A 22,013-nucleotide genomic window follows, 5' to 3' on the forward strand; every position below is an offset into this window, starting at 1 on the left:
AAAAAAAAAATCCTCCAAAAATAAGTGAGTTTCCCTACTAACATTTTTTTTTAATTACATTTTTTTTTTTTTTTTAAGTATAAACAAAGTATAACACACAAAATAAAAATTCTGGGTACTTTAAATTATGACAGAAAAGGAATGAGGATGACAAGTCTTCTGCACAACTACTGTTGAAAATTATTTCTCAGAATTATTACTGGTTAGCTTATTTTTGTATGGTTAATGTTTATTATCTATCTGCAAATTTGAGAACAGATACAAAAAGAGCTTTTGTATTACCCTCCAGCATTTGTGTCAAAAAAGAACATTCAATATATCCCATAAAATTCATTAATCTGATTGTATTAACACCTCTTTGAATGTCAATGCTTTTTATTTCCTTCAAGTTGTTTTTTTATAAATAGAACAGAACAGTGTAATATACCAGAATTTTATGTTAATTTTATCTAAAATCAGGCAGCATAAATCTGATAGAAAGACCACAAAGACATGCTGCTTCAGTTTTAATTCTTTTCCCACTTTTTCCAGTGTAGAATCTTATGAATCTTATTTAGGATCAAAAATGTGGTAAGGGCCATACTTCCACTTTTCAACATAAATCTGCTGTTTCCTGTACTTTTCTCCTTGCAACAGAACCTTAGCTCTGACCTTAGATCAGTTTGAAAGCATTTATTATTATTTATATTTTATTTTTGTTTGTTTTTATTTTTGGCTGGCATTTTGGTCAGCTTGGTTTTCAAAGAATGTAACGTTTCAAAAGTGACTTGTCTAAAGAACATTGTCAAAAGTAAATGAAACAGATATACAAAGATATCCTCATTAATAGCAACTATCACATTCTTTTAAAGCTGCATCTTGTATCAGAAGTTTGGTATTAACTTGCTGAAAAATGTTAAGATGTAGCATTTTAAACGTTGGTTAAAAAAAATCACAAGAAATAATTGGGGAGAAGGTTTGAATTTTAGTGGTAGAGTGGAGGCAAACATTGCAAACTTCTTGATGCTTTTGTTCTTACAAAAGGCATTTAGAGGTTTTTGAAAGCACTGAGCTGTCTTTTAAATATATGGATAGAACAGAATGTAAGAGGAGTCAAATGAAATTATAGAGATTTGAATTTGTGATGTAAGGCAATTTTAAACGAACAAATACAGAAAGCAGAAATAATCCTTTGATACAGTTTTCAAGCAATTTTTATATACTTATTTTCACAATACAGTGAAAATACAGCAGGCCTTAAGCCTAACCTGATTTCAAGTAGTGGCGTTTCAGATAAAATGTCTGCTAAGAAGCTACTTGTTTTCAAGGTGAATATTCACTTGTCTGCAAATAATTTTATTTCTCATTATAACCACTATAGTTAAACACATATAGTGAACTGATAACCGTATTCAGTTTTATCTGCCTTCTCCCTCTCTAAACAGACAGGGCACCTGGAAAAAAAAAATATATCTTAAGGAGTTTGTAGGGATGTAACAATTTCTCTTTTCCCGCCCTCATAGCAAATTGAAAAAAAATCAAAATTTTATAATCTGCAGAAAATATTTTTTATAATATCATGTGATAAATGTATCCCCAATCTTTCTAAAATAGATGGAAACAGAAAAAAATATTGTAATGATAAAACGGTAAAATGGAACGCAGCTCATTAAAGGTAAATTATTAAGTGACTGTTGCCTGACTCCAAACTGGAGTTCTTTGTATATAAAGCAGAGAAACCACAAATTTAAAGTGCATTACATGTATGTTTATAAGATATAAATAAAAAATATAAATAAAATAAAATGCAGAGAAAAACTGAGCCCACAAGGCCATTCTGGTAGATGCTAGCTGTGAAAGAACATTAAAGTTTCACATGTAGCCTTATCTACTAAGGCTTTCCTGTTAATACTGTCTTAATACATAGTTAATTGTCCACACATATCTGAACAGCTTTATAAAGAAAACTACACAACCATATGTGGGAACGATGACACTGTACAAGACAGGACTGCAGTAACAAAGACTTTCTCACTAACTCCAGTACCAGTTAATACTACTAAATAAATTATTGAGAGCTTGGGTCATTGGTGGGGTGTGAGTTTCTTCATTTATAAAAAGTCACTAAGATGTATACAGTAACTTTGTGGTTTAACAAGACTTTAATTCTTCAGTAAACAGGAATTGAGCCCTCGGGACTGCGGTTTTTGAAATTAGGGTGTGTTTAGGTTTGGAGACTGCCCAGATTTCATTCACATTTAAGAAGGGAAAGCACCATGCCAGACATATGCAATCAGGGGGAAGAAAAAATACATTATGATGGAAGACTGTAAAACAAATCCTGCCATATGTTCCATAAAGATCAAATAGAAAGGTTTAGAACTAGTATAAAGGTATTTAAATATCCAGAAGAAAAAAAAAAAAATCAAACTCAATAAATAAACCCTAAGAACTAAAAATTTGGTTAATGGCTACAATATAACAGAGTTAGGCACCTTATCCCCACCCGCAACACAGAATGATGCTGAGAATTAAGGGAGGAGTCAAACATGTTAGTCCCTCTTGAATCACCTATTGCTCACCTTTTTTTTTTTTAATTGAACAGTATTTTTATAATTACTGAAGCTACCAAGATCTGATTGTTTGTATTTTCAATCTGTAATCAAAGATAAACAACGACAAAATAAGAGGCTTCTTTTCAGTCAGTTTTACCAGAGGATCCAGCAACAAGATTCAGCTCCTCTGATGAAGGTCTCTCCAAATGAATTGGACTATGTATTTTTTTTCCTGCTTTCTTGCACCCAAGCAAATATAGTGATAAAGTTGGGCTGATACATCTTTTATTCACAGCAAAAGTCTATATTATAGTCATTCAATCTTTCTGAGTCTCCCCCAAACTAACATACTTTCCTCAATTAGGCCAACTTTTCCTAGACATTCTCGGTAATTAGCAAAAGTTATTACAAAAGGAGCATAATAGCATTTGGTATTTCAGCAAACTGCAAATTTGGAGGTAATCCATTATAATAGAGTTCAGAAGTATATTACAGATGAGATTAAGAAAGTGATTGAAAAATATCCTGTTAGCACAAATGATATTCAGCAACAAACGAGAACTACTTTTTAAACTAAAAAAAGTCTAATGCAACACAAAAGAGTGAAGTTTGCAAAAAAACTGATCATCAGGGCAGTATCTATTCCATACTTCCAACAACTCAATCTCTCATAATCGTGCATATGTAATATATCAAATTACTTATCTTTTTTTTTTTTTTTTTACATGTTAAAGAATGTGTAGAACAGGATATAGCTGTGCAAGGAGGCGTATTAAAAATAATGTAAAATCAATAGAATCATAGCATAGTTTGGTTTGGAAGAGACTTGAAAGATCACTCAGATCCAGCCTCACCTCCCAGAAAAAAAAAAAAAGCACAGGTTGCCCAAAGCCCAATCCAACCTGGCCTTCAACACTTCCAGGGATGGGGCATCCACAGCTTCTCTGGGCAACTTGTTCCAGTGCCTCACCACCCTCAGAGGAAAAAAATTCTTCCTAACATCTAATCTAAATCTTCCCTCTTTTAGTTTAAAACCATTCCCCCTTGTCCTATCACTACAGTCCCTGACAAAGAGTCCCTCCCCATCTTTCCTGTAGGCCCCCTTTAAATATTGGAAGGAAAAATAAAGAATAATACAGGTTTGTCCAGAAATAACATAGGACTGTTCAAAAATGCTATGGAATAAGGATGAGAAGTGTTTAAAGTGTAAAGACTGTGGGGGTGGGACGGAGGCATAGTTAGGACAGGTTTCCATTTGGTCATTATCTTCTTTAGGAGTGCTGAGGGAGCTAATTCTTCAGGGATGAAATAAGAGCTGTAGAGCTTCTGAGTTCTTGTTAGATAATCACAAGCTTCCTTCCCTGCAACCCCCACTCAGAGAGGACTAGAGCTTATTAACTCTCTTTTCATGCCCTAAAGTGTTTCATTAATGAGAAATTCCAGAAATTAATAAATCATTCCAAAGTAGGCCATAAAAACAGAGTCCCAAAAGTCCCCCAAAATTGGAAAGGTGCAAATTAAGGAATTTATTATTAAAATTAAAACGTGATGGAAATAAAAAGTCCAATACAATATCATACATTGATTTTTAATGCCATTCTGTTGTGCACAGCTTTGTGTTTTGGAGGGTAAATAGAAAGCCTCTTTGCTCTTTCTGGAAATACCTATCCAGACCTCTATGTCTCCAGGCAATGTGCTCCAAGAAGACAATAATGCTTACTGGCCTCATCTGAAGACAGAAACGTGCTTCTGAAATCCACTTCATTGAGTTTTGCACTTAACTTTCTAAAGCCAGTCTTTGAACATACCTGAGTACATTCTGAATCCCTGATTTTGCATATCTAGTAGTCAAACATACTCTGATGATAAGCACCAGTCATTTATGAAGCCTCCTACTTTTCACTGCATTAACTTAGAGTAAGCCTTTTGCTTCCAAAGAGATGAAATTATTTTGGAGGAAACTCTGAAATAACAATTAAAACTACAGTTCCACATATGAAATGGTTGTTCTTATTAAAACAAATGTTTTTTATTGAACAAAATTGTTATATTAGTGAAGTTACTAGGGTAAGTCTTGGAGTGCAAGGTCTGATGCCTATTGACCAAAGACTGCCCTACCCAAAAGTACATACAAGGGTATAAAAAGGAGCACAACTCATTTCTCATTTAGAAATTGATCACGTTTCTGTAAGTAATACATATGCTCTGTATAAAACACATGAAGACTATTAATACAGTTCAACTGCATATTATTATTTTCATTGCTTTGGACAAAATAGTCACTTCAAAATAAGACACGTTCTACAGCTTTCTTACAGTTACTGATGCAAGCCTACAATACTTTCATATGGACCTGCAGTATTCCTTTATTTTATGGACTTCCTCTGATTACTCACATTCTCATACAGGGCTTGAAGGGTCTCTAGGTCAACCACAGAATTGTCCAAGTTCACAACAGCTATAAAAAAGACAAAAAAGAATTAGTTGTCAAGATGATAATCCAGCTGTGAAAGAAAGCCTGAGCACAATACCCAGCAATAGTTTTTATGACCTAGTGGTCATACAGCTTAAGGGTTTTAACTTTATTAATGCCTTGAATAGTGCCATTCCTAAGACTATGGGCTAGAAACCTGGTAGAGCCAGGTGTCTAGTGTTAAAGAATTCATTTCCCTTCCCCCAAACACATACACACACGATCCCACGAGTATGGCCATAGCCAGAGATCAGAGATAAGCTTTACATCAGACTTTCACGGTCTGACTGAAAGCATTATAAAAATTTGCAAATCTGCACCACAGCCACACACGCACACACACAAAGCTCATTCCTGTCACTGGTTGGTTTCAGTCTTAACCTGATTAATCCATAAGTCAGCCAGTTAACTTCAAGACACCTGACAAGGGTCAAGTCTTCTATGCACTAAGCCGACAGGTTTAGTACAGATACAAAATATGCCTTTCCTGTTCCCAACCAATTCTGGCGCCACACACATACTGTATTTTTTCAGTGTCAAAAAGCAGGTTCAACAAGCATAGAGAGTGATTTCCATCTAACTACCCCTTACCAAAGGAAATAAAATCTAGGGACACTTTTAGGAGCACAAACCTGCCTCCCCACTAATATTAGGAACATTTACTGAGGCATAGGTAATATTTGTGCAAACTAACGAAGAATTATTCTTATCTAACACAAAGCAAGAATTATTCTAAACATAGTAATTTTTGTTTTCCTTTTGTATATTTTTATAAGCACACTGACAATTCACTGACAAGACAAATAAATCTAACTCTCCTCATCCAGACTTTAAAAGTTGAAATTTAGAATGTTGCATTAGAATGTATGTGATGGTAACAAAATATATATTTTTTAAATCACACTATAGCAATCTTTTCTCCATTTTGACCTTCATTATTTTTTACCTCTACTGTGATGAGATGTGTGGTATGTATGTGTATGTACTTATACAGGAAGTACAATAATCCCCTAGGTGAGATTCATCTAGAAATTGCAATGTTGATCAGTGAGAGCAACCCAGCACAAGGGTATTATGTCCTATAAATCCATGTCTTTAACTGTCACAGAGAAATTCTGTGTATACACCTAAAGACTACAGACAATATAATTCAAGTTCATTGGTTTCTGATTGTTTTAAACCATTTAGAGATACCACTCTGAGTCTGGGACTCATCACATTCTCCCTTTCCAGGCCTGAGACATAGTTTTAGTTACAGTATAAGAAAATTATAAACAAAGTAGTGTTGATCTCAAACTAAGCAGGGTACACTGTATCTATAAGGAAAGCATGAAACTAGGTTTTTAGGTTTTAGGGCTGACATAATAATAATAAAAACAATTACAAAAGTTTTTAATGTTTAGAAATAACAAAAAACCAAAACCCTATCTTTTTCCCATTTTTCCCCCCATCTTTCCCTTACCACAAAATAAGAGAATGTGAAAGATAACAGCAATGTACCAGATAACAGTCCAGGAAACAACACATTATTTATTTTGTTTTGGGGTAGGGGGTGCATGCAAAAATCTGCTCTTAATTATTAAACAGACTTAAAGATGCCCTCTCAACAAGGTGCTGTATGTAGCTTTTGATATTTCTTTTTGCTCAGTAGGCATAACTATGTGCTTTAAAATAAGTTAAACTTGCCTTGAGAACAGGAAACCAAAACGCACGTGCAAATAAAAACTGTGTCTAGATTGGTTAGAGACCTCTACTTTGAGGAAACACGTGTCAAAGCATGTATACAAACAGCTCTATTAAAAACAGGATACATTGTGAAACTCAGTTTGCATTCTTAAGCTTACACAATGTTTTTATATATGAACACACTTGCAACCCTTCAGCTATTTATTTTGACTTACTGGCTGTCTTCTGCCTGCTCTACCCCCATCGCCCTTCCTTCCAGAGACTGTCTGCTCTTGCACTAAGAAATATGACATAAGTTCCTGTTCTGACTTTTGCTCAATGTTAAGATCACCCACGGATTACTTAAGGGAGCAATAGAACACTTTTGTTTGAATGCTTGCACGAGATAAGAGAATGCCTGGCAAACACAATGGTGCCAGGTCTGTGTACTTTCAACAAAACAGGTATGCAGAAGAGTGTACATACTTCAGGGAGCTGCTTAAAACAAATCAGTCTGAGACAAGAACTTGGAGAAATTAGATCCTAGTATATCTGTTTCAAACCTCCTCCCCCGTCCCTGCTGTGAAAAAAAAAAAAGGACAAAAATGTTTATATATAAAGATCTATATGTTCCTAAATAGCACTCAAATATCCCACTAGGATTTTTTCAATATTCACCACTTTTTTTCCCCTCTTTGGAAATCAAGAGATGAACTTCCGTTTCTTGGTGATATTGCAGCACTGTAAAGTAGAACATGATTGTTCATAAAAACAAATCACAACTGTTGTATGTTTAATTCCATTATCCAGACAATTTGATAAAACAATGTTTTCTTCTGCAGCCAAGCTAACTAGCTAAATATATCCATTGTCCCCTCCACACAATGAGCATGTTTACACAAAACAAACTTAAATATCTAACCAAAAGATTCCATATGGTGACTAAATAAAGAAGAAAAATATAGACAAACATTAATTTCCCCCTCAAGATCTACTGAACTGTGTTACACTTAGAGTACATTTGGATGTAAACATCTGGAGAAGGGTTTAAGAGTCTTGCAGTCAATGGATATGTTCACCCGTATCACTTTTGTAGAAGGCGATTTTTTTTTTTGTTTGTTTCGCAGTTGACATTGCCATTCCCTGGTCTTGACTACTATGAAATAATCTTTAATAGCCAGCACATCATCCAGTCTTTTGGTTACATTCATAATGCAGCAGCGGAGAATATTTATTGCCTTTTACTCCCATAGAAACAACTTTATTTTAGTCAAATCAAATTCAAGCATTTTGTTTTTACATTCAAGATTTAATAGCTCCGCTAATTCCTATTTTCTTGTGTTTGTATTGTCACCACCGTCAATAAAACCAGCACTAGTTTCAAGCACTAATACAGAAAAATTACTCAATGTATATAATACTATCCAATATTATACATAAATAAATATATATTAATATATAAGTAATAATATATAATTTATATATACTTGTGTAGTTGTACACACAGAGATACTATTAAATGAAATTTGAACCAAATATATCCAAATACACAGACAAATATGCACAGATAAAAATGAAAGGAACTACAAACCAAAATTTATTTATTTATTAAAGCAAGCACTGGTCAACAGATGTTTATAGCAAATCTACCCAGTAAAAAGAAAAAAAGGGTTGAAGAGCAGTCACAAAAGGTTGCTTGACTCTATAAAGGGCAGAGGAGTAAAACGAGAACATTTCAAAAGATTTGTATCCAAAATAAAGAATTTCTACATAGTTAGAGGAATATTTTTTCTGTCTTGAACTTTCCTGATATTTTTATTTTTTTTGTCACAATCTACGCAAATTTAAACTGGTATCTTTGGGACAGAAATTATATCTTTTTTTATACAACTGTAGAAGAATATAGAAAGTTTAGCAGAATAGAAGAGTTTTAATTGCATTCTGTACTTCTACAACATAAATTGAATGAGAAAAAACATGCATATACACAATAACAAAACTCACCTAGATACTAGTTTCAAATTGGAGGTTTAACAAAATTTATGCAAAAGGATAAAGATTTAGTATTCCTAGTAATATTAATTTGCAAACCTGGCTGGGCACCATGGAGGAAAGTTCACCTGGCAGGAAAATAATATTATTACTAAAAAAAAAGAGATTACTGTAAAGAACATGACTACATTCAGATGCATGCTGAACTCAGAGAACAGAGAGACCTTCTCCCATATGCATAAAAAAAATTTGGAACACAGACATTTAAAAAAAACAACACAATGAATAACCACCACTAACATGCCTTCAGCAGAATATAGTACGTAACCAAGCCACCAATGAGATCAAAGCTTTTGCCAGCAACTATAATCCTGAAGAATAAATACATGAGAAGACAAGGAGGTGTAGAATGCAAACTGTATTCTCTGAAAGACTATAAATGGAAGTAGCTCTGTTTTTGTTTGTTTTGTAAAACAGATCATTAACATCGTTTGTACATCTAGGAGCATGTGAACTACCAGCTACCACTGAAACAAACGTGCCAGCCAATATAGACACAGCAAATCTACACTTAGACTACAAATCTAAATCCAACAATATTAACATTTACATAAACTGTAAGAGAAAAGACTGCTACCTATAGCTAGCCAGCACTTGGAAATTCTTTTCTGTTTGCAAGTGCAGGTTCTTCCTTCTAAAATGATCAAAAATCAAAATATGTCACTAAGTAGAATTTCAGGAATAAGAAAAAGACTTAACACAATATTTTGGATCCAAATTTTATGTCAAACTCTCATCAGGCACAATCTTGCTTATAGTTGACTATCAGAAGACTGATACTCAGTCCAAACATTGGTCCTTCGTCTTCCCTTCTCAGAGTAAGCTTCAAATTACTGTCTACTTCTCTGGCCTTTCCAAGTAAAACTCTTAAGATTTTCTGTCTTAGGATTCTATCCAGAAGTGACTGACCTCTTTGTGAGGCCTCCCAGAAACACTGCTGTCCAACCAAAGCTGACTGAGCAATTCCAAATTCCACTTGACTGATTACAGATTACAGTTTATCTCCTCATGGAGGAGCAGTAGCTAAAGCAAAGACACCTCAATTTTGCACAAGGAATTCTGAACCAATCCTGCTATACTCAGATCCTTGCTTCTGGGAGAAAAACAAACAAACCACCACCATTTTTCATTCTGTTTTCCACCGCAATTACCTTTTCCATGACTCTCCAAAAAACATCAGTATCACTCCAAGGTGACACTCCTTTTTCCTTCCTGCACATTTTTGTCTCTTTGCATTCACATCTGCTCCCATTCTCCAGGAGAACACCAAGAATCTTTCCAAGACTTCAAATCTCCTTTGTCAAACAGCAGCAAGAATCACTTCAGCAGGTTACAGAGACTGAGTATTCTTTACTGAATGATGGACCTCCTATTTGTACAGCAGAGAATCACCATAGTGGGTGGGGCACTAGTTTAGGGGGTTCAAAGCTGTTCCAACATTGTGTGACTCTAAGGTGCAAGACTACAGAACACTGAGAAGTTACAACATCCAAGGTACCTTTTCCTAACTTCCATCTCCGATAATTCTGCTCCTTAATAATAAGACCATCTACATCCCAGGAATGATTTTGAACAATTTTGGATTTGATTAAAAAAGGCTGCTCCAAGAATATTCTATAGGTTGTAAACTTAAATGGTCAGAACCAACATCAGTAGAAGCAACATCAGAACCAACATCACTGACAAAACCTTAAGCAATGAAAAATTCTGACACGAGAGAAGAAACTTGTGCGAAACCATATATAGCCTGCTCTAAAATATGAAATGTTTCCGAACAACAACAAAAAAAAGCAAACAACTAAAACCAACAATAAACGGTTTGTTTACTTATTGCATATGGAATAGAAACCTTCACTGACACGTATTTGAAAGAATATGCAAAAACACCATGTATGCAGATACTAGCAAAACAGACAGAAGCCTCAACATGGACAATTCCATCGTGTTCCTCAGAATGACTGACAGGTGAGCTGCCCAATTCAGAAGCAGCAGCAAAACAAAAACACTAAATGTGTCTTCCTCAATGTTCTCATCAAAATAAATAAATAAATAAATAAGGAGCCAAGAGAGAGTTAGAAGAAGATCAAAGTGCCTTGAATTCCTTTTCTACCAGAAAGATTACGATGGTATGATGCTATATCAAGGTAATCGAAAAAAAATCAACTAAATATTATTTAAAATCAACTAAATTGCAAAATTTGCATTCAAGCCATTGAATTGGTTACATAATAAAACCACAGCTTCAAGAATTGCTATCTTCTTCTGTTTTTTCCATATGAGCTTATTTGCATCATTCACCTAACACAGGCCTACTGCACATTTTTTGTCTGTGATAGTTCCACAAACTTGACAACTACTACTGCTCTCTTGGGATTCTTCTTCATCTCAATTAAGGGAAATGCAGAAGTCCTAATGCAGAAATTTAACTCTCAAATGAGTCTCTTTGAAATAAAAATGGAATATGGAAAATGCAGTGTAAAACAAAATGCCCCTGGGCTAATGGCAGCTCCAGCAAAACACACAAGGATTATGGTTATATATACATACATTTTAAAGATCCTCAGAAATTAAATAAAATAAAAGAATTTTTAAACAGAAGCACCTGAACTTGCACAACTTAGAGAAAAAATGTTGATAACGGGTAGGGTAATGAATAACGTTGATAATGGATGGTCAGCTACACTGGACAGAAATAGCATAAAGTAAAACAATTTTATATTATTACCTACCTGCTTGCCCTAGGTATCTTTGTGATATGTTTACCTATTAGCAAATACTCTCAACCTTCTCAGAATGTAAAGGTAAGTACACATAGCACAACATAGGTTGGATCTTCAAGACAAGTACACATGGCATGGATCAGAGGCAAGAAAGAGCACACAGTTCTTCTGTGGTAGTAATTCACCTTGATCTAATGCTTGTGTAAGAAGCCAGAACAGCATACTAAATTTTCAAGCAGAAGACGTTGATTAAGCTGAGCTGTTGCTTCAGGTTGGTTTTGTTTTAAAGAATTTAACATTTTTATATAACTTCAAGAACACTTAAGTTTCTGGGAAGCAATAAAATTAGAATCAATTAACAAAGAATGTATATTTTCAAAATCTGGTGTAGCAGAATTAAGAGACTTGATTAAGAAGTAATCTTTGGTATCACTTTTTGCATTGCTTCTTCTGTTATAAATACTAGTCAATTTTTTAGAATTTAGTATTTTCTATTGTTCTATAGTGTTGCTACAAAAACATAGCAATAATAATTGTAACAATAGAGGCTTTTTTTTTTAACATACATATAAACACAGAGAGGCATACAACAAAATATATAACCATACGTAGTTAATATAAACAGCTACATACCTTTCAAACAATTACCTATAACGTTAAGGACAGAGTTACTGATTATGTGAAGTCTGACTTCATACACCTATACAGTTTGTTTATAAGAGTACGCAAGCTCAGTTCTTAGAGAACAAATATATTTTGTTTGACTCTGTATGTCGCCTTCTTGTCTAGGCAGGAAAAAAAAATGGAGACCAATGCTGTAATCCTTTCAGAATAAAATGTTTAAATACAAACATGATTGCCATTGTAGACTGTTTAATTTAGAGAGATTGTATTTCAGTTCTGGTTTTGAGAGTTTTGCTGATTTGACTATTGAGAGTACACTTCAATGCTTATCTTAATTGTTTAGATAAGTTTTGTTTAAATTAGGCAGGTGAAAAAAACATGGGTGTGGGATATAGGAAGGTTGAAAAAGACTGGCATTTTACCAGATTATGCTTATTTTAAACTATAATGCATAGAAGAGCAAACAGTCTCAAAGAACCTGCCAGGGGCTGGTCTTCAGGAAGTGAATTTGAAGTGCAAGATTGACTGGCGGGAGTCAAGATTTTTCAAACTGGAAAGGATTACCATAACTCTAAAAACACTACTTAAGGCTTGCTACAGTACACAAATGCAAATGATATAAGACCAATTTAATACATTTTTTTTAAATTATGTTTTATGCATATAAAAGGGTTTTATTTTTTTCTAGATAGAATTCCTGTCCCTTAAATGTACTTTTTAAAGTGTTTCATGAACAAGATTTTTATATAAAACAATCATTGACATATGGATATATTTTACATGTAAGAAATTCTGTTACAGTAAATAAAATTACAGCTATAAAAAATGCGATGCTAATTGGTGCTTACTTCAGTATCAGCTCGTACTATGTTTTTGCAATTTCTGGTTAAGGTAGTATATCATACCACAAGTGTTCCATTTCAAGGTTCTCAAATGGAGACTTGTCACACCTATCAACTATAACATTTTGGTGGGGAGACTACTAAAACAGAATATCTGAAGAATATATCTTTAGGATGCTTATGTGACAGTATGTATTTACAGTGCATACATTATAAAAACAAACTGCAAAAACAGATCAGCTGCAGGTGATATGCAATAGGTTTGACATGTATTAATCTGTCTTCAGACAGATAACGTACAGCTTTGTATTCATGAGTCAAACGAAATAAAATTTGGGCTTCATGGGTGTTTGTTAGTACTTGACTTTTCTTTTAGAAACCCACATATCCTACTTCTTTTTGATCCCTATTTCAATGACGTTACATCACTGAGTTCCACAGACTATTTGTGATACTACTGTTGGTAAATGTGATTGACAAAGCACGGATGTAGAACGAGGTAGCATCTCTTACTAAATACAGTTGGAAGAAGTTACTAAGACTTGTCCGGAACACAAAAAATTCAAACACTTCAGGATACATGCTAATTTAGACCTTTAATTATGTTTTTGTTTTGTTTTTAAGTAATTTGAATTTTCTGTTTTTTTGGGTTAATTCCACCTTATCTATTTGCATCTGAGTAGCTCAAAATAAACAAAGCCATGGCTCACTGAGAAGTCCATTCCATAATCAAAAAGGTAAACTTATTCTTTCATGTTTCAGAGAGTTCATTTTAAATGATCAAGACAAACAAAATGCAGGAGGCAGAGGAAGAGATTTACTTATAATCATCCAATAGGTCTAATAGCAAAGATGAAACCTAGGTTTACAGTAGTGCAAAGTCAAGTATAAGTTTAGGTTTAAATTATTCAAACTATAAAAAGAATCATTTATTTCTTACTCTATCATCATAATCTCTAGAAAGAACTTATTTTTTTTTAATGCAGGATCTCTGAATTGTGTTACTTTGCTCTGTGACCCTGAGTACATCTGAACAGTCCCCAGTCTTTTCATGTTCCTTATACACATTCCAGTCTTTAATCATTTTTCCAATCCATCATTGAACCTCTTGATTTTTTGATACTACACTTGTTTGAGATGAAGCAACCACAATTCATCCCTCATAATAAAGGCAAGGGTATATCCTAGAGCATTCTGCATGTTGGATAAAGTTAGCTGGAAGGATACCAGAAATAGATTTGTCCAGGAAAGGTTTGCTCTACATTAAGCAGCTCACTCAGGATCTTAGTTTTTCTGCTCTCACTTTACCCACAATAAATAGAGGTTCAGGCAGCAATTTAGAATACTTGCTTTAAATGACTTAAGTGTCAACACTAAACCAGTTAAAAACTAACACATACATCTGCAAAATTAATGGTTCAAAAAGCACTATGAAAAAGGAGAGTAACTTAAGTTTTCATGAAAATCTGCTCTCAGTTCTCTGCAGCCAATTATATCTTTAACATCACTGAAAATAAAGGTATTAAAAAAAAATATATATTAATTATCAGTGAAGTCCACATGGTTTTGTTAATGAGAAAGCTGCTCTTTCCTAAGCAGACTCAAACTCACCCAAAGAATTGTCTTGATTACACTCTCAATATTCATGATCAATGGCCGATTTAAGATTTCTTGTCTCTCTACAGGAGCGACTAGAAGTCAAAACTAGAGGTCTCACTTAGACAAGAGGTCTAGCTGGTGGAATATCAAAGACAAAAAAAAAAGAAATAGAATAACCTGAGGTCTCAAGAACCTGTCTTTCTGGAGAATTGCTTAATCTATTTAGCTTATACAGAAAAAAATTAAGAGGCATAGTTCTTCTGTATGCCTACAAGAGATGTTTGAAACTAGATTGCTCCATAATTTCAGACCAAAAAAAAAAAAGAAAAAGATGTCTAAATTAATCTGACTAGTTCACTTTGTAAAGAATATTTTAAGTGTTAAAAGTGAGCGAAACTAACCTTTTGAGCATTGTTTTGTTAGATACACTGACTTCTCCATCACTTAAAATATTTGTATGAAATCCTAGACTCACCAAAGTCAATAGCAAAACTATCAGCAACTTCAAAGAAAGCAAAAGGTTGAAGGGTCAGAATTTCAGCTGGAACTCAAGATCATTTGTATTGTTAAAATGTTCATATTTGTCCAGACTAATGGCTTGAGCCAGAAATTAGCAGGCTTGACTTGTCTTATTAGTAGCCAGACTAAATGCTAAGAATATTCTTTCAAACTATACAAGTTTAGAGCTGAGTTGTGTGTTTGCTAGGTCCTTCTGAAGTTCTCCATTACTCTTCTCTAACATCAGCAAACATAAATCATTTTATCTGCGTGGAACTTTGCTACCTTTGATGACTTACAATATATATTATAGTGGAAGTTCATTTAACCATGAAGATATGCAGTAATTCACATGCAGAAACAAGCTTTCCTTGTTTATGGTTCAAGCTGGCCAGATGTGCATGATGATATCAGTATCTGTAGTAGTAGAGCTAGTTAGAAAACATTATATGGAAATTTACATGAATTCAGAAATCAGGCAAGTCCCTATTTACCCGTAATTGCAGTACAGTCAATGGTTGCGATCACAAATTGAAGTACAATTTTTCTTGCTCTAGAATTATAAACAGAAATCATTTGAGAGGCTTCATTTCAAAAGCAAATTTTCCTTTCCACCTGTCAGACGGTAGTATCTCCCTAAAATAAAGTTATATGATTTTAATTTCTTCCCCAAATCAAATTAAAATTTTATTTTTGGCACAACAGAGACCAGTTTAGATGTAGCCTGGTATATTCCACATCTGCCCAGCCTGAAGTTTGGATGAATACCATGGCCTTCCTTGTACTAACGCACGTTAAGTCTTTGACCAAATATTCTGAAGTTACAGTATTAAAGAGCTACAGATGCTAATAAAATGATGTAATGATCCTGTGATATTTAGTCGATGCTCTAAGTATGGTGGGATTATGAAAATAACGCAACAAGATTTTTGGCTAGGTAGAAGACAGATGACACATCTTTACTAATTCAAATCACAATGCTGTGATAACTGAAGGCAGAACGATGTGTGTTTATTGTTTAAGTTCCATCTTTTTTCACGCTCCAAAGCATTTCTCAAGACCTGGTATTAATAAACTCAACAAAATTACAGACCAGAATTGCAACAGAATCAAAAGATATGTGGAAAACCAAAATATATATGTTCTAGAAAAAAATACATTTTTTTGAATCAAAATATCTCAAGTTGGAAGGGACACACAAGGATCATTGAGTCCAACACTTGGGTCCCCAAAGGGCCACCCAAAAATCAGACCATGTTTCTGAGAGTGTTGTCCAAACACTTTTTGAACTCCGGCAAGCTCAGTGACATGACCACTGCCTTGGGGAGCCTGTTCCAGTGCCCAGCCACCCTGTCAGCGAAAACCCGTTTCACCTATATTTATTTCAGTATTGTTACTAGAGTCAGTCTGCTGATGACTGTTAGACTAGAAAAGACGTTCTATATTGCTTCAGTTCAATACCATTGAGCTATATTATCTGTTAAAGTAGCTAAAGCTATTTGCAGCTTCACTAAAAAAAAGAAATTACACTGAAATAGAATGCAACATATATTGAATGGGGAGGTTTCCTGTGGAACAGCAGAACAATGGAAATAAATCTCAATCTTTCATTATCCAGAGATCATAACAGAGCATGACAAAGAAGAGAAAGAAAGTAAGGAAAACCCAGGTGCATCCAGGAACACTGGCACGATGGCTCTAGCACGAGAAAAAGCATGCTCCCCCACTAAACGTTCCACCTCTTTGCAGTAGAAAGCGATTTTCTAACATCCAACTCCAGTTTCCCAGCCCTCTTTCCTACCCTGTCCATCACGGCCGGATCCAGCAAACTAACCGCTGCCCTACCTCTGCACCATCCCCTCTGCTCCTTGCTCTCGGAGCCGCGGTGCGCCGGGCTGAGCCCCGCCGCGGGCCGCTATTGCCACCTGCTGCTGGGAGCGCGGAGCCGCCCGCCGCGCCTCCGGGGGAAGGTGGGCAGCGGCGGCACGGGCGGCAACGGAGAGCTGCGGCAGGGAAATTCAAAATAAGGGAAATTCAAAATAAGGGAGGGTAGAGCCAGGTCCCGGGCGGCTCTGTGGTACGCTGCTGTTCAGTGGCCAGCCTGCTGGTGTTTGCGATCGGCACGTTTTTGTTGTCTTTTCCTAATCTTTCCATATCCCCAGCGTCTCTACTCAAAACCACATACATGATTAAACAGAAGAGCATGGGGGACACCTGTAAGTAAACGATACTCTTCAAGAAGTGGAAATCAGCCAAAGAAAATAGAAAAGCAAAACGTGTCATAAGTTCAATGTAAATTGGACAAGAACAAAAAAGCAACTTGCCAAATGCATAAAACTAGTAATAAAATTGCTTTCAAACACATCAGATGTAGGAAGCCTGACAGGAAACAGTTGGGCACGCAGATAATCTGGCTGTAAAAAGAGCACAAAGGGAGAATCAGAAAAGATTAAACAAAGTATTTGTGTTAGGATTCACTACCACAGAAAAGGTCAAAGATGTTCTAATACAAGATCTACATTTCTCAAGTGATGTGTTTTGGGCACCATCTTAAACTGATCAATTTCAGAGCATACAAATGCAGATTTTTAGAGGATTCCAGAGATGATGCTGGAAATTCCAAACCAGTCAGTCTGAATTCTGTGCCTGAAAAGTGTCCATGTGTTATATGGAAGAACAGCTTCTTCAAACATAGAGAAACACAATGTAATGAGAAAGAAAGGTTGCATGTTGTTTTGTAGTGGATACTCATGAGCAACAAATTGAATGGGACTATCCAAGTGGAATCAACCAAGGCACAGCAGTGGTCAGACTGATACTGGATTTGCAAGAGGCTCCTTCTTACCTGAGGCTTTATAAAAAAAAAATTGCTGTTATGAGAAAAAAATGAAAGTTTACTTAGTTTAAATATAGAAACAGATTAAGAAAAAGGAAAAAAAAAGAAATCAATTATAAAAATGAATGATGAATTTTCAAAGTAGAGAGTTGTAGCAGTGGAGTCATACTAAGATCTTTGCTGGTTCCTGTACTGTTTAATGAATGTGAGGTGATAATGTTTGCAGGTAATAAAAGTTAGCCAGTTTAAAGCTAAGTGCAAACATGTGCAGAAGGATCTCTTTCAGTGTCAATATAAGCAAAGTAAAGTACATGGGAAAAAAGAGAACCCAAATGTAAAAACAGTGATACATACAAAATTAGCAGTCATTGAAAAAAAAAAAATCCACTTTTTTCATAGGTCTCTGAAAACATAAGCTCAATGATTAGCAACAGGTAAAGGGCGAACAACATCAGTAATATAGAAAAATGGAGACTGAAACAGAAGATCCAATACTGTGTCATAGGCATACAGTGCACATAAATATTGAAAATAACTTGCAGAGCTAGTCAACTTTTTTGCAAAGAGAAGAAAGAGTAATGGATAGACTGGTGACAGGGGAAAACAAATATAGACAATGTGTGTGAAGGTCTTTCCAACAAAATTTCCAATTTGTTTAGAGAAAAACAACTACTGCAAAAAAAAAAGATAAAATAAAGATCTATAAAATTACATGAAATGCAATCAGTGCCACTCTGTTTTCTCCTCCTCCCTTGCTATCCACACAGGAGATCGGGTACTAAGCCAGACAGATCTTTATTTGGCCAAATATAGTATACAATTTTAATTTCTTAAGTGAGGAATGACAAGAAGGAGAAAAAAAATGCATACAATTAATGATAAAAAAGTAGGGATCCATTTTGCAAATTTTACTAAATTTTTATTTTTATTAATTTGGATTTAGATTAGATTCTAACTTCTGTAGCCATAAGAGGCATTTATTTTTTATACGTCTGAAAGTATATGTGCAAGTATACTTAAGCTTAAAAACCACATCACTAAATGGATTGTTGTGGCAAGCATCCTTTCCTTCAAAATCTTTCAACTCAATGAAAAAACGTGCGAATAAAGAGCTGCATTATAAAGCCCTATTGCAAGAAGAGGTTCGTTCCCTCTTCTTAACGTCTTAAGTCAATTAATAAGCTGTTCATAATGTTTATAGTGTTAAAATATTTATTTGGTTCAGCAATACATAAAAATATGGCACCGAAGATTTCTACTGTATTCTGTAAAAATATTTCCTTTCTTCCCTGTTTTTGCATAGTACCGGTGTGAACAGCAAGCATTTTATTGCTTTTCTACTCAGAATTTCATAGTCATCCCTCTTACAAGTGACTGACTACACAGTACTCAAATGAGAAATAACAGTACTGATTTTTTTTTTCCTTTGAGTAGAACAGAAATTTCCTGAAACTTTTTGTTCAATGTTTCAAAGTTAATCAGACTTCCAAGAAAAAAATAAACCATTTCAAATGAAACAGACAAACAATGCAGTTACAGTTCTTACATTTCTTACAAAACTTTTCTATTAAATTACATTCATATGTTTTTAACAACAACAAAAATTTTTAATTAGCCAAACTATCCAATGTGGCAATAATTAGTCTCTGCTGATTCAAATATTGTTAAAAAGTTCAATATAATTTTTCCTTATTTAAAATGTATTTGACATTACAGAAAATTGTATTTAGTTCTACAAATGTATTTTTAAATTGTAAATTCCAAAAGAGTGTGTTGCATGGAAACCAAAATTCGGTTCCTTTCTTGATGATGTGAATATTTCTGTCCTTCATACCTCAATTTGTTGCACGCAAAAGATAACTGAGGTTGTATTTTTCCTTAACTTCTAACAACTTAACAACTTGCTTTGTTGCCCTATGATCAATGGAATAAGCCTTCAGAAAATCTCACAAGACAGGTCTCCTCCAGTCCCTTCTCTATCACTACTTGGGACTGGCTTTTAATGCTATCACCCACAGCTCTGGGATTTATGTTGCAGCCATTCAAAACCCCATTCGTCTCCAAGGGCCTTTGTGTCTTCCCTCCCAAGCTGCCACTGGCAGACGTGGCCAGGCAAGGACTCCAGAATCAGCGCGTCCTACAGTGTTCTATACTGAGTAGCTGAAACCAACAGCATCAAAGCAATAGAAACATATATGGCAATACATGTGTTGCACTCAAATTTAATTTAGTTTTTGTTTTATAAAAGTCATTTTGTTTGTTCCATTGTTTCCTTTACCACTAATTTCACAATAGGAACTTATTAAGTAATTATAAGCAAATAAAATGTTTAAGTTTGCAACCTAACAGCAGGCATAATGTAATGAATATGGTAAAATAAAGCTGGGAAGAAATAGAGGACTAAGATCGAGGATTATGATGTGAAGGTTCAAGGAAGTGCTAATGCACAAGATAGAAAAAGGCCAAACCAACAAACCTTTTTCCTTGTGGTGTCTTGGAAGGATCTAAACACACATTGGAAAGGTAATCAGAGGGAAAATTGACCCCTGATCTGGAAAGTTCTTAAGCTGTCAAAATGCACAATATTTGATAAAGTAAAAAAAAAATATATATATATATAAAGAGTTATGATTCTCAATTAATAAACCAGAGCGGGTAAAGTTTCTAACTTTGTAATTAACCTACACAGACTATAACCACTTTATGGATCATTCCTTTAATAAGAAAATGCAGACTTGTTACCTTGCCTAAAAAATGATCTATATATCTACTTGTATTCAGGACTTTGTATTATATTCATAACCTAAACAGACAGAAATTAGATTTTTGGTCATCTAGTTTGTCTTCTAGTTTAACAAAGTCCAAAAAACTTGAACCGATCACATTATTTTACAACTTAATTAGTTTAAACTGTAAAATGCGTTCTGAGAAGATATCCATTCCTGATAAATAATTTGATTTTATGAGTTTCAAGTGATTACACTTATAGACACATATTGTTAATGTCCTATTGACACTAGGATAAATACTGATTAGAGTACCTCTGGACCTTTTATATGATAAACTAATCGTGAGTCTTAGTTTACAGATTTTGAGTCATTTTTTCCTGAATGTTTTCCATTTAGAGCATCTCTATGACCCTGGAGACTACATCGTAGTTTAATGAGAGTAAAGAATTCCTGCACAGAACCTTCATATAATGCAGCATGAGAGATTTTCCCTCCTCCTCCAGTGAAATAATTCAGTTAGTCTTTGACAAAGTTTTTCCCAGCTCATCATTTGTGTCTATGTGAGCAGTCAAATAAGAAAACAAAACCAAGACTCTCTCATATTCATCTGTCACAAATAGCCTCATATTAAAGAATAAGCATTTATTTTGTCCATTAACATTGGATGTTCATCCACTTCCTGCACAGTTGTCTGTTGAATTCAGAGCAGAAACTATGTCTGTTGTACACAGTTGTACCTCTGTTAGTAGACAAATACAACTTTCAGTAAAATAATCTCCAACCCACATTAAAAGGTCAGGCTTTATCAAATAGTAGGTGAACCTGCCTACCTCTCCACAGTTATTTTTCCTCTTTCCTTCTCTCGTAGTATCACTGACCAACAAGTTGAGAGCTGTAACACAAAGAGCTTTGGTCTTCCGTACTTTTTTTTTTCCCCTCCCAATTATCAGATCAAGACAGGTACCTCTATCAAATTTTGTGGATTACAAGCATCACAGAGAGGGGGAAAAAAATAGCTATTATTAAATGAGGATGTCCTTAGAAAGGGAAGGGAGGGGTGGATCTGAGGCAGAAATCTCCAAACTACTTTCAACAGAAATAGGGCAACCAGGAGGCATTATGCAAAGCTTTAGAGAAATAGTTACACTATTGCAGCAATGCCAGAAGTAACACAATGCCTGAAATGATAAACTGCGTTAAAAGAAACTTACTGAATTGGAAAAGATTACAGACAAGTTCAAAAGACAGATTTGTGCATGTTGTTTTTGCCAGTCTTCTTTCAACATTTACAAGACATGTTCGGACTAAGATAACTTTGTTCAACATAAGATTAATTTCTATTCTGAAAATAAACACTATATAAAATCTGACTATGTAGTGAATATAACATTTTCATGAAACATAAAATTTGTTGTCCTTCTATTTGACATCTTTGGTTTAT

General features: G+C 34.6%; 1 protein-coding gene across 6 annotated transcripts in view; it reads right to left on the minus strand.

The window, feature by feature from the left end:
- Positions 1-22,013, minus strand: part of FMN2 (formin 2) — a 188,465-nt gene that overhangs the window by 73,666 nt on the left and 92,786 nt on the right. For 4 of the 6 annotated variants that reach the window (XM_080585106.1, XM_080585107.1, XM_080585108.1 and 1 more), the window contains one exon: positions 4,931-4,992. In XM_080585106.1, coding sequence (XP_080441232.1) covers positions 4,931-4,992 — 62 coding nt within the window. Of the gene's footprint in view, positions 1-4,930; positions 4,993-19,657; positions 21,465-22,013 lie in introns of those variants that run through there. The other 2 variants (XM_080585110.1, XM_080585109.1) reach the window with 2 other exon arrangements.

Source organism: Anser brachyrhynchus, assembly GCF_964034855.1.
Source record: "Anser brachyrhynchus genome assembly, chromosome: 3".
Lineage (NCBI taxonomy): Eukaryota > Metazoa > Chordata > Aves > Anseriformes > Anatidae > Anser > Anser brachyrhynchus.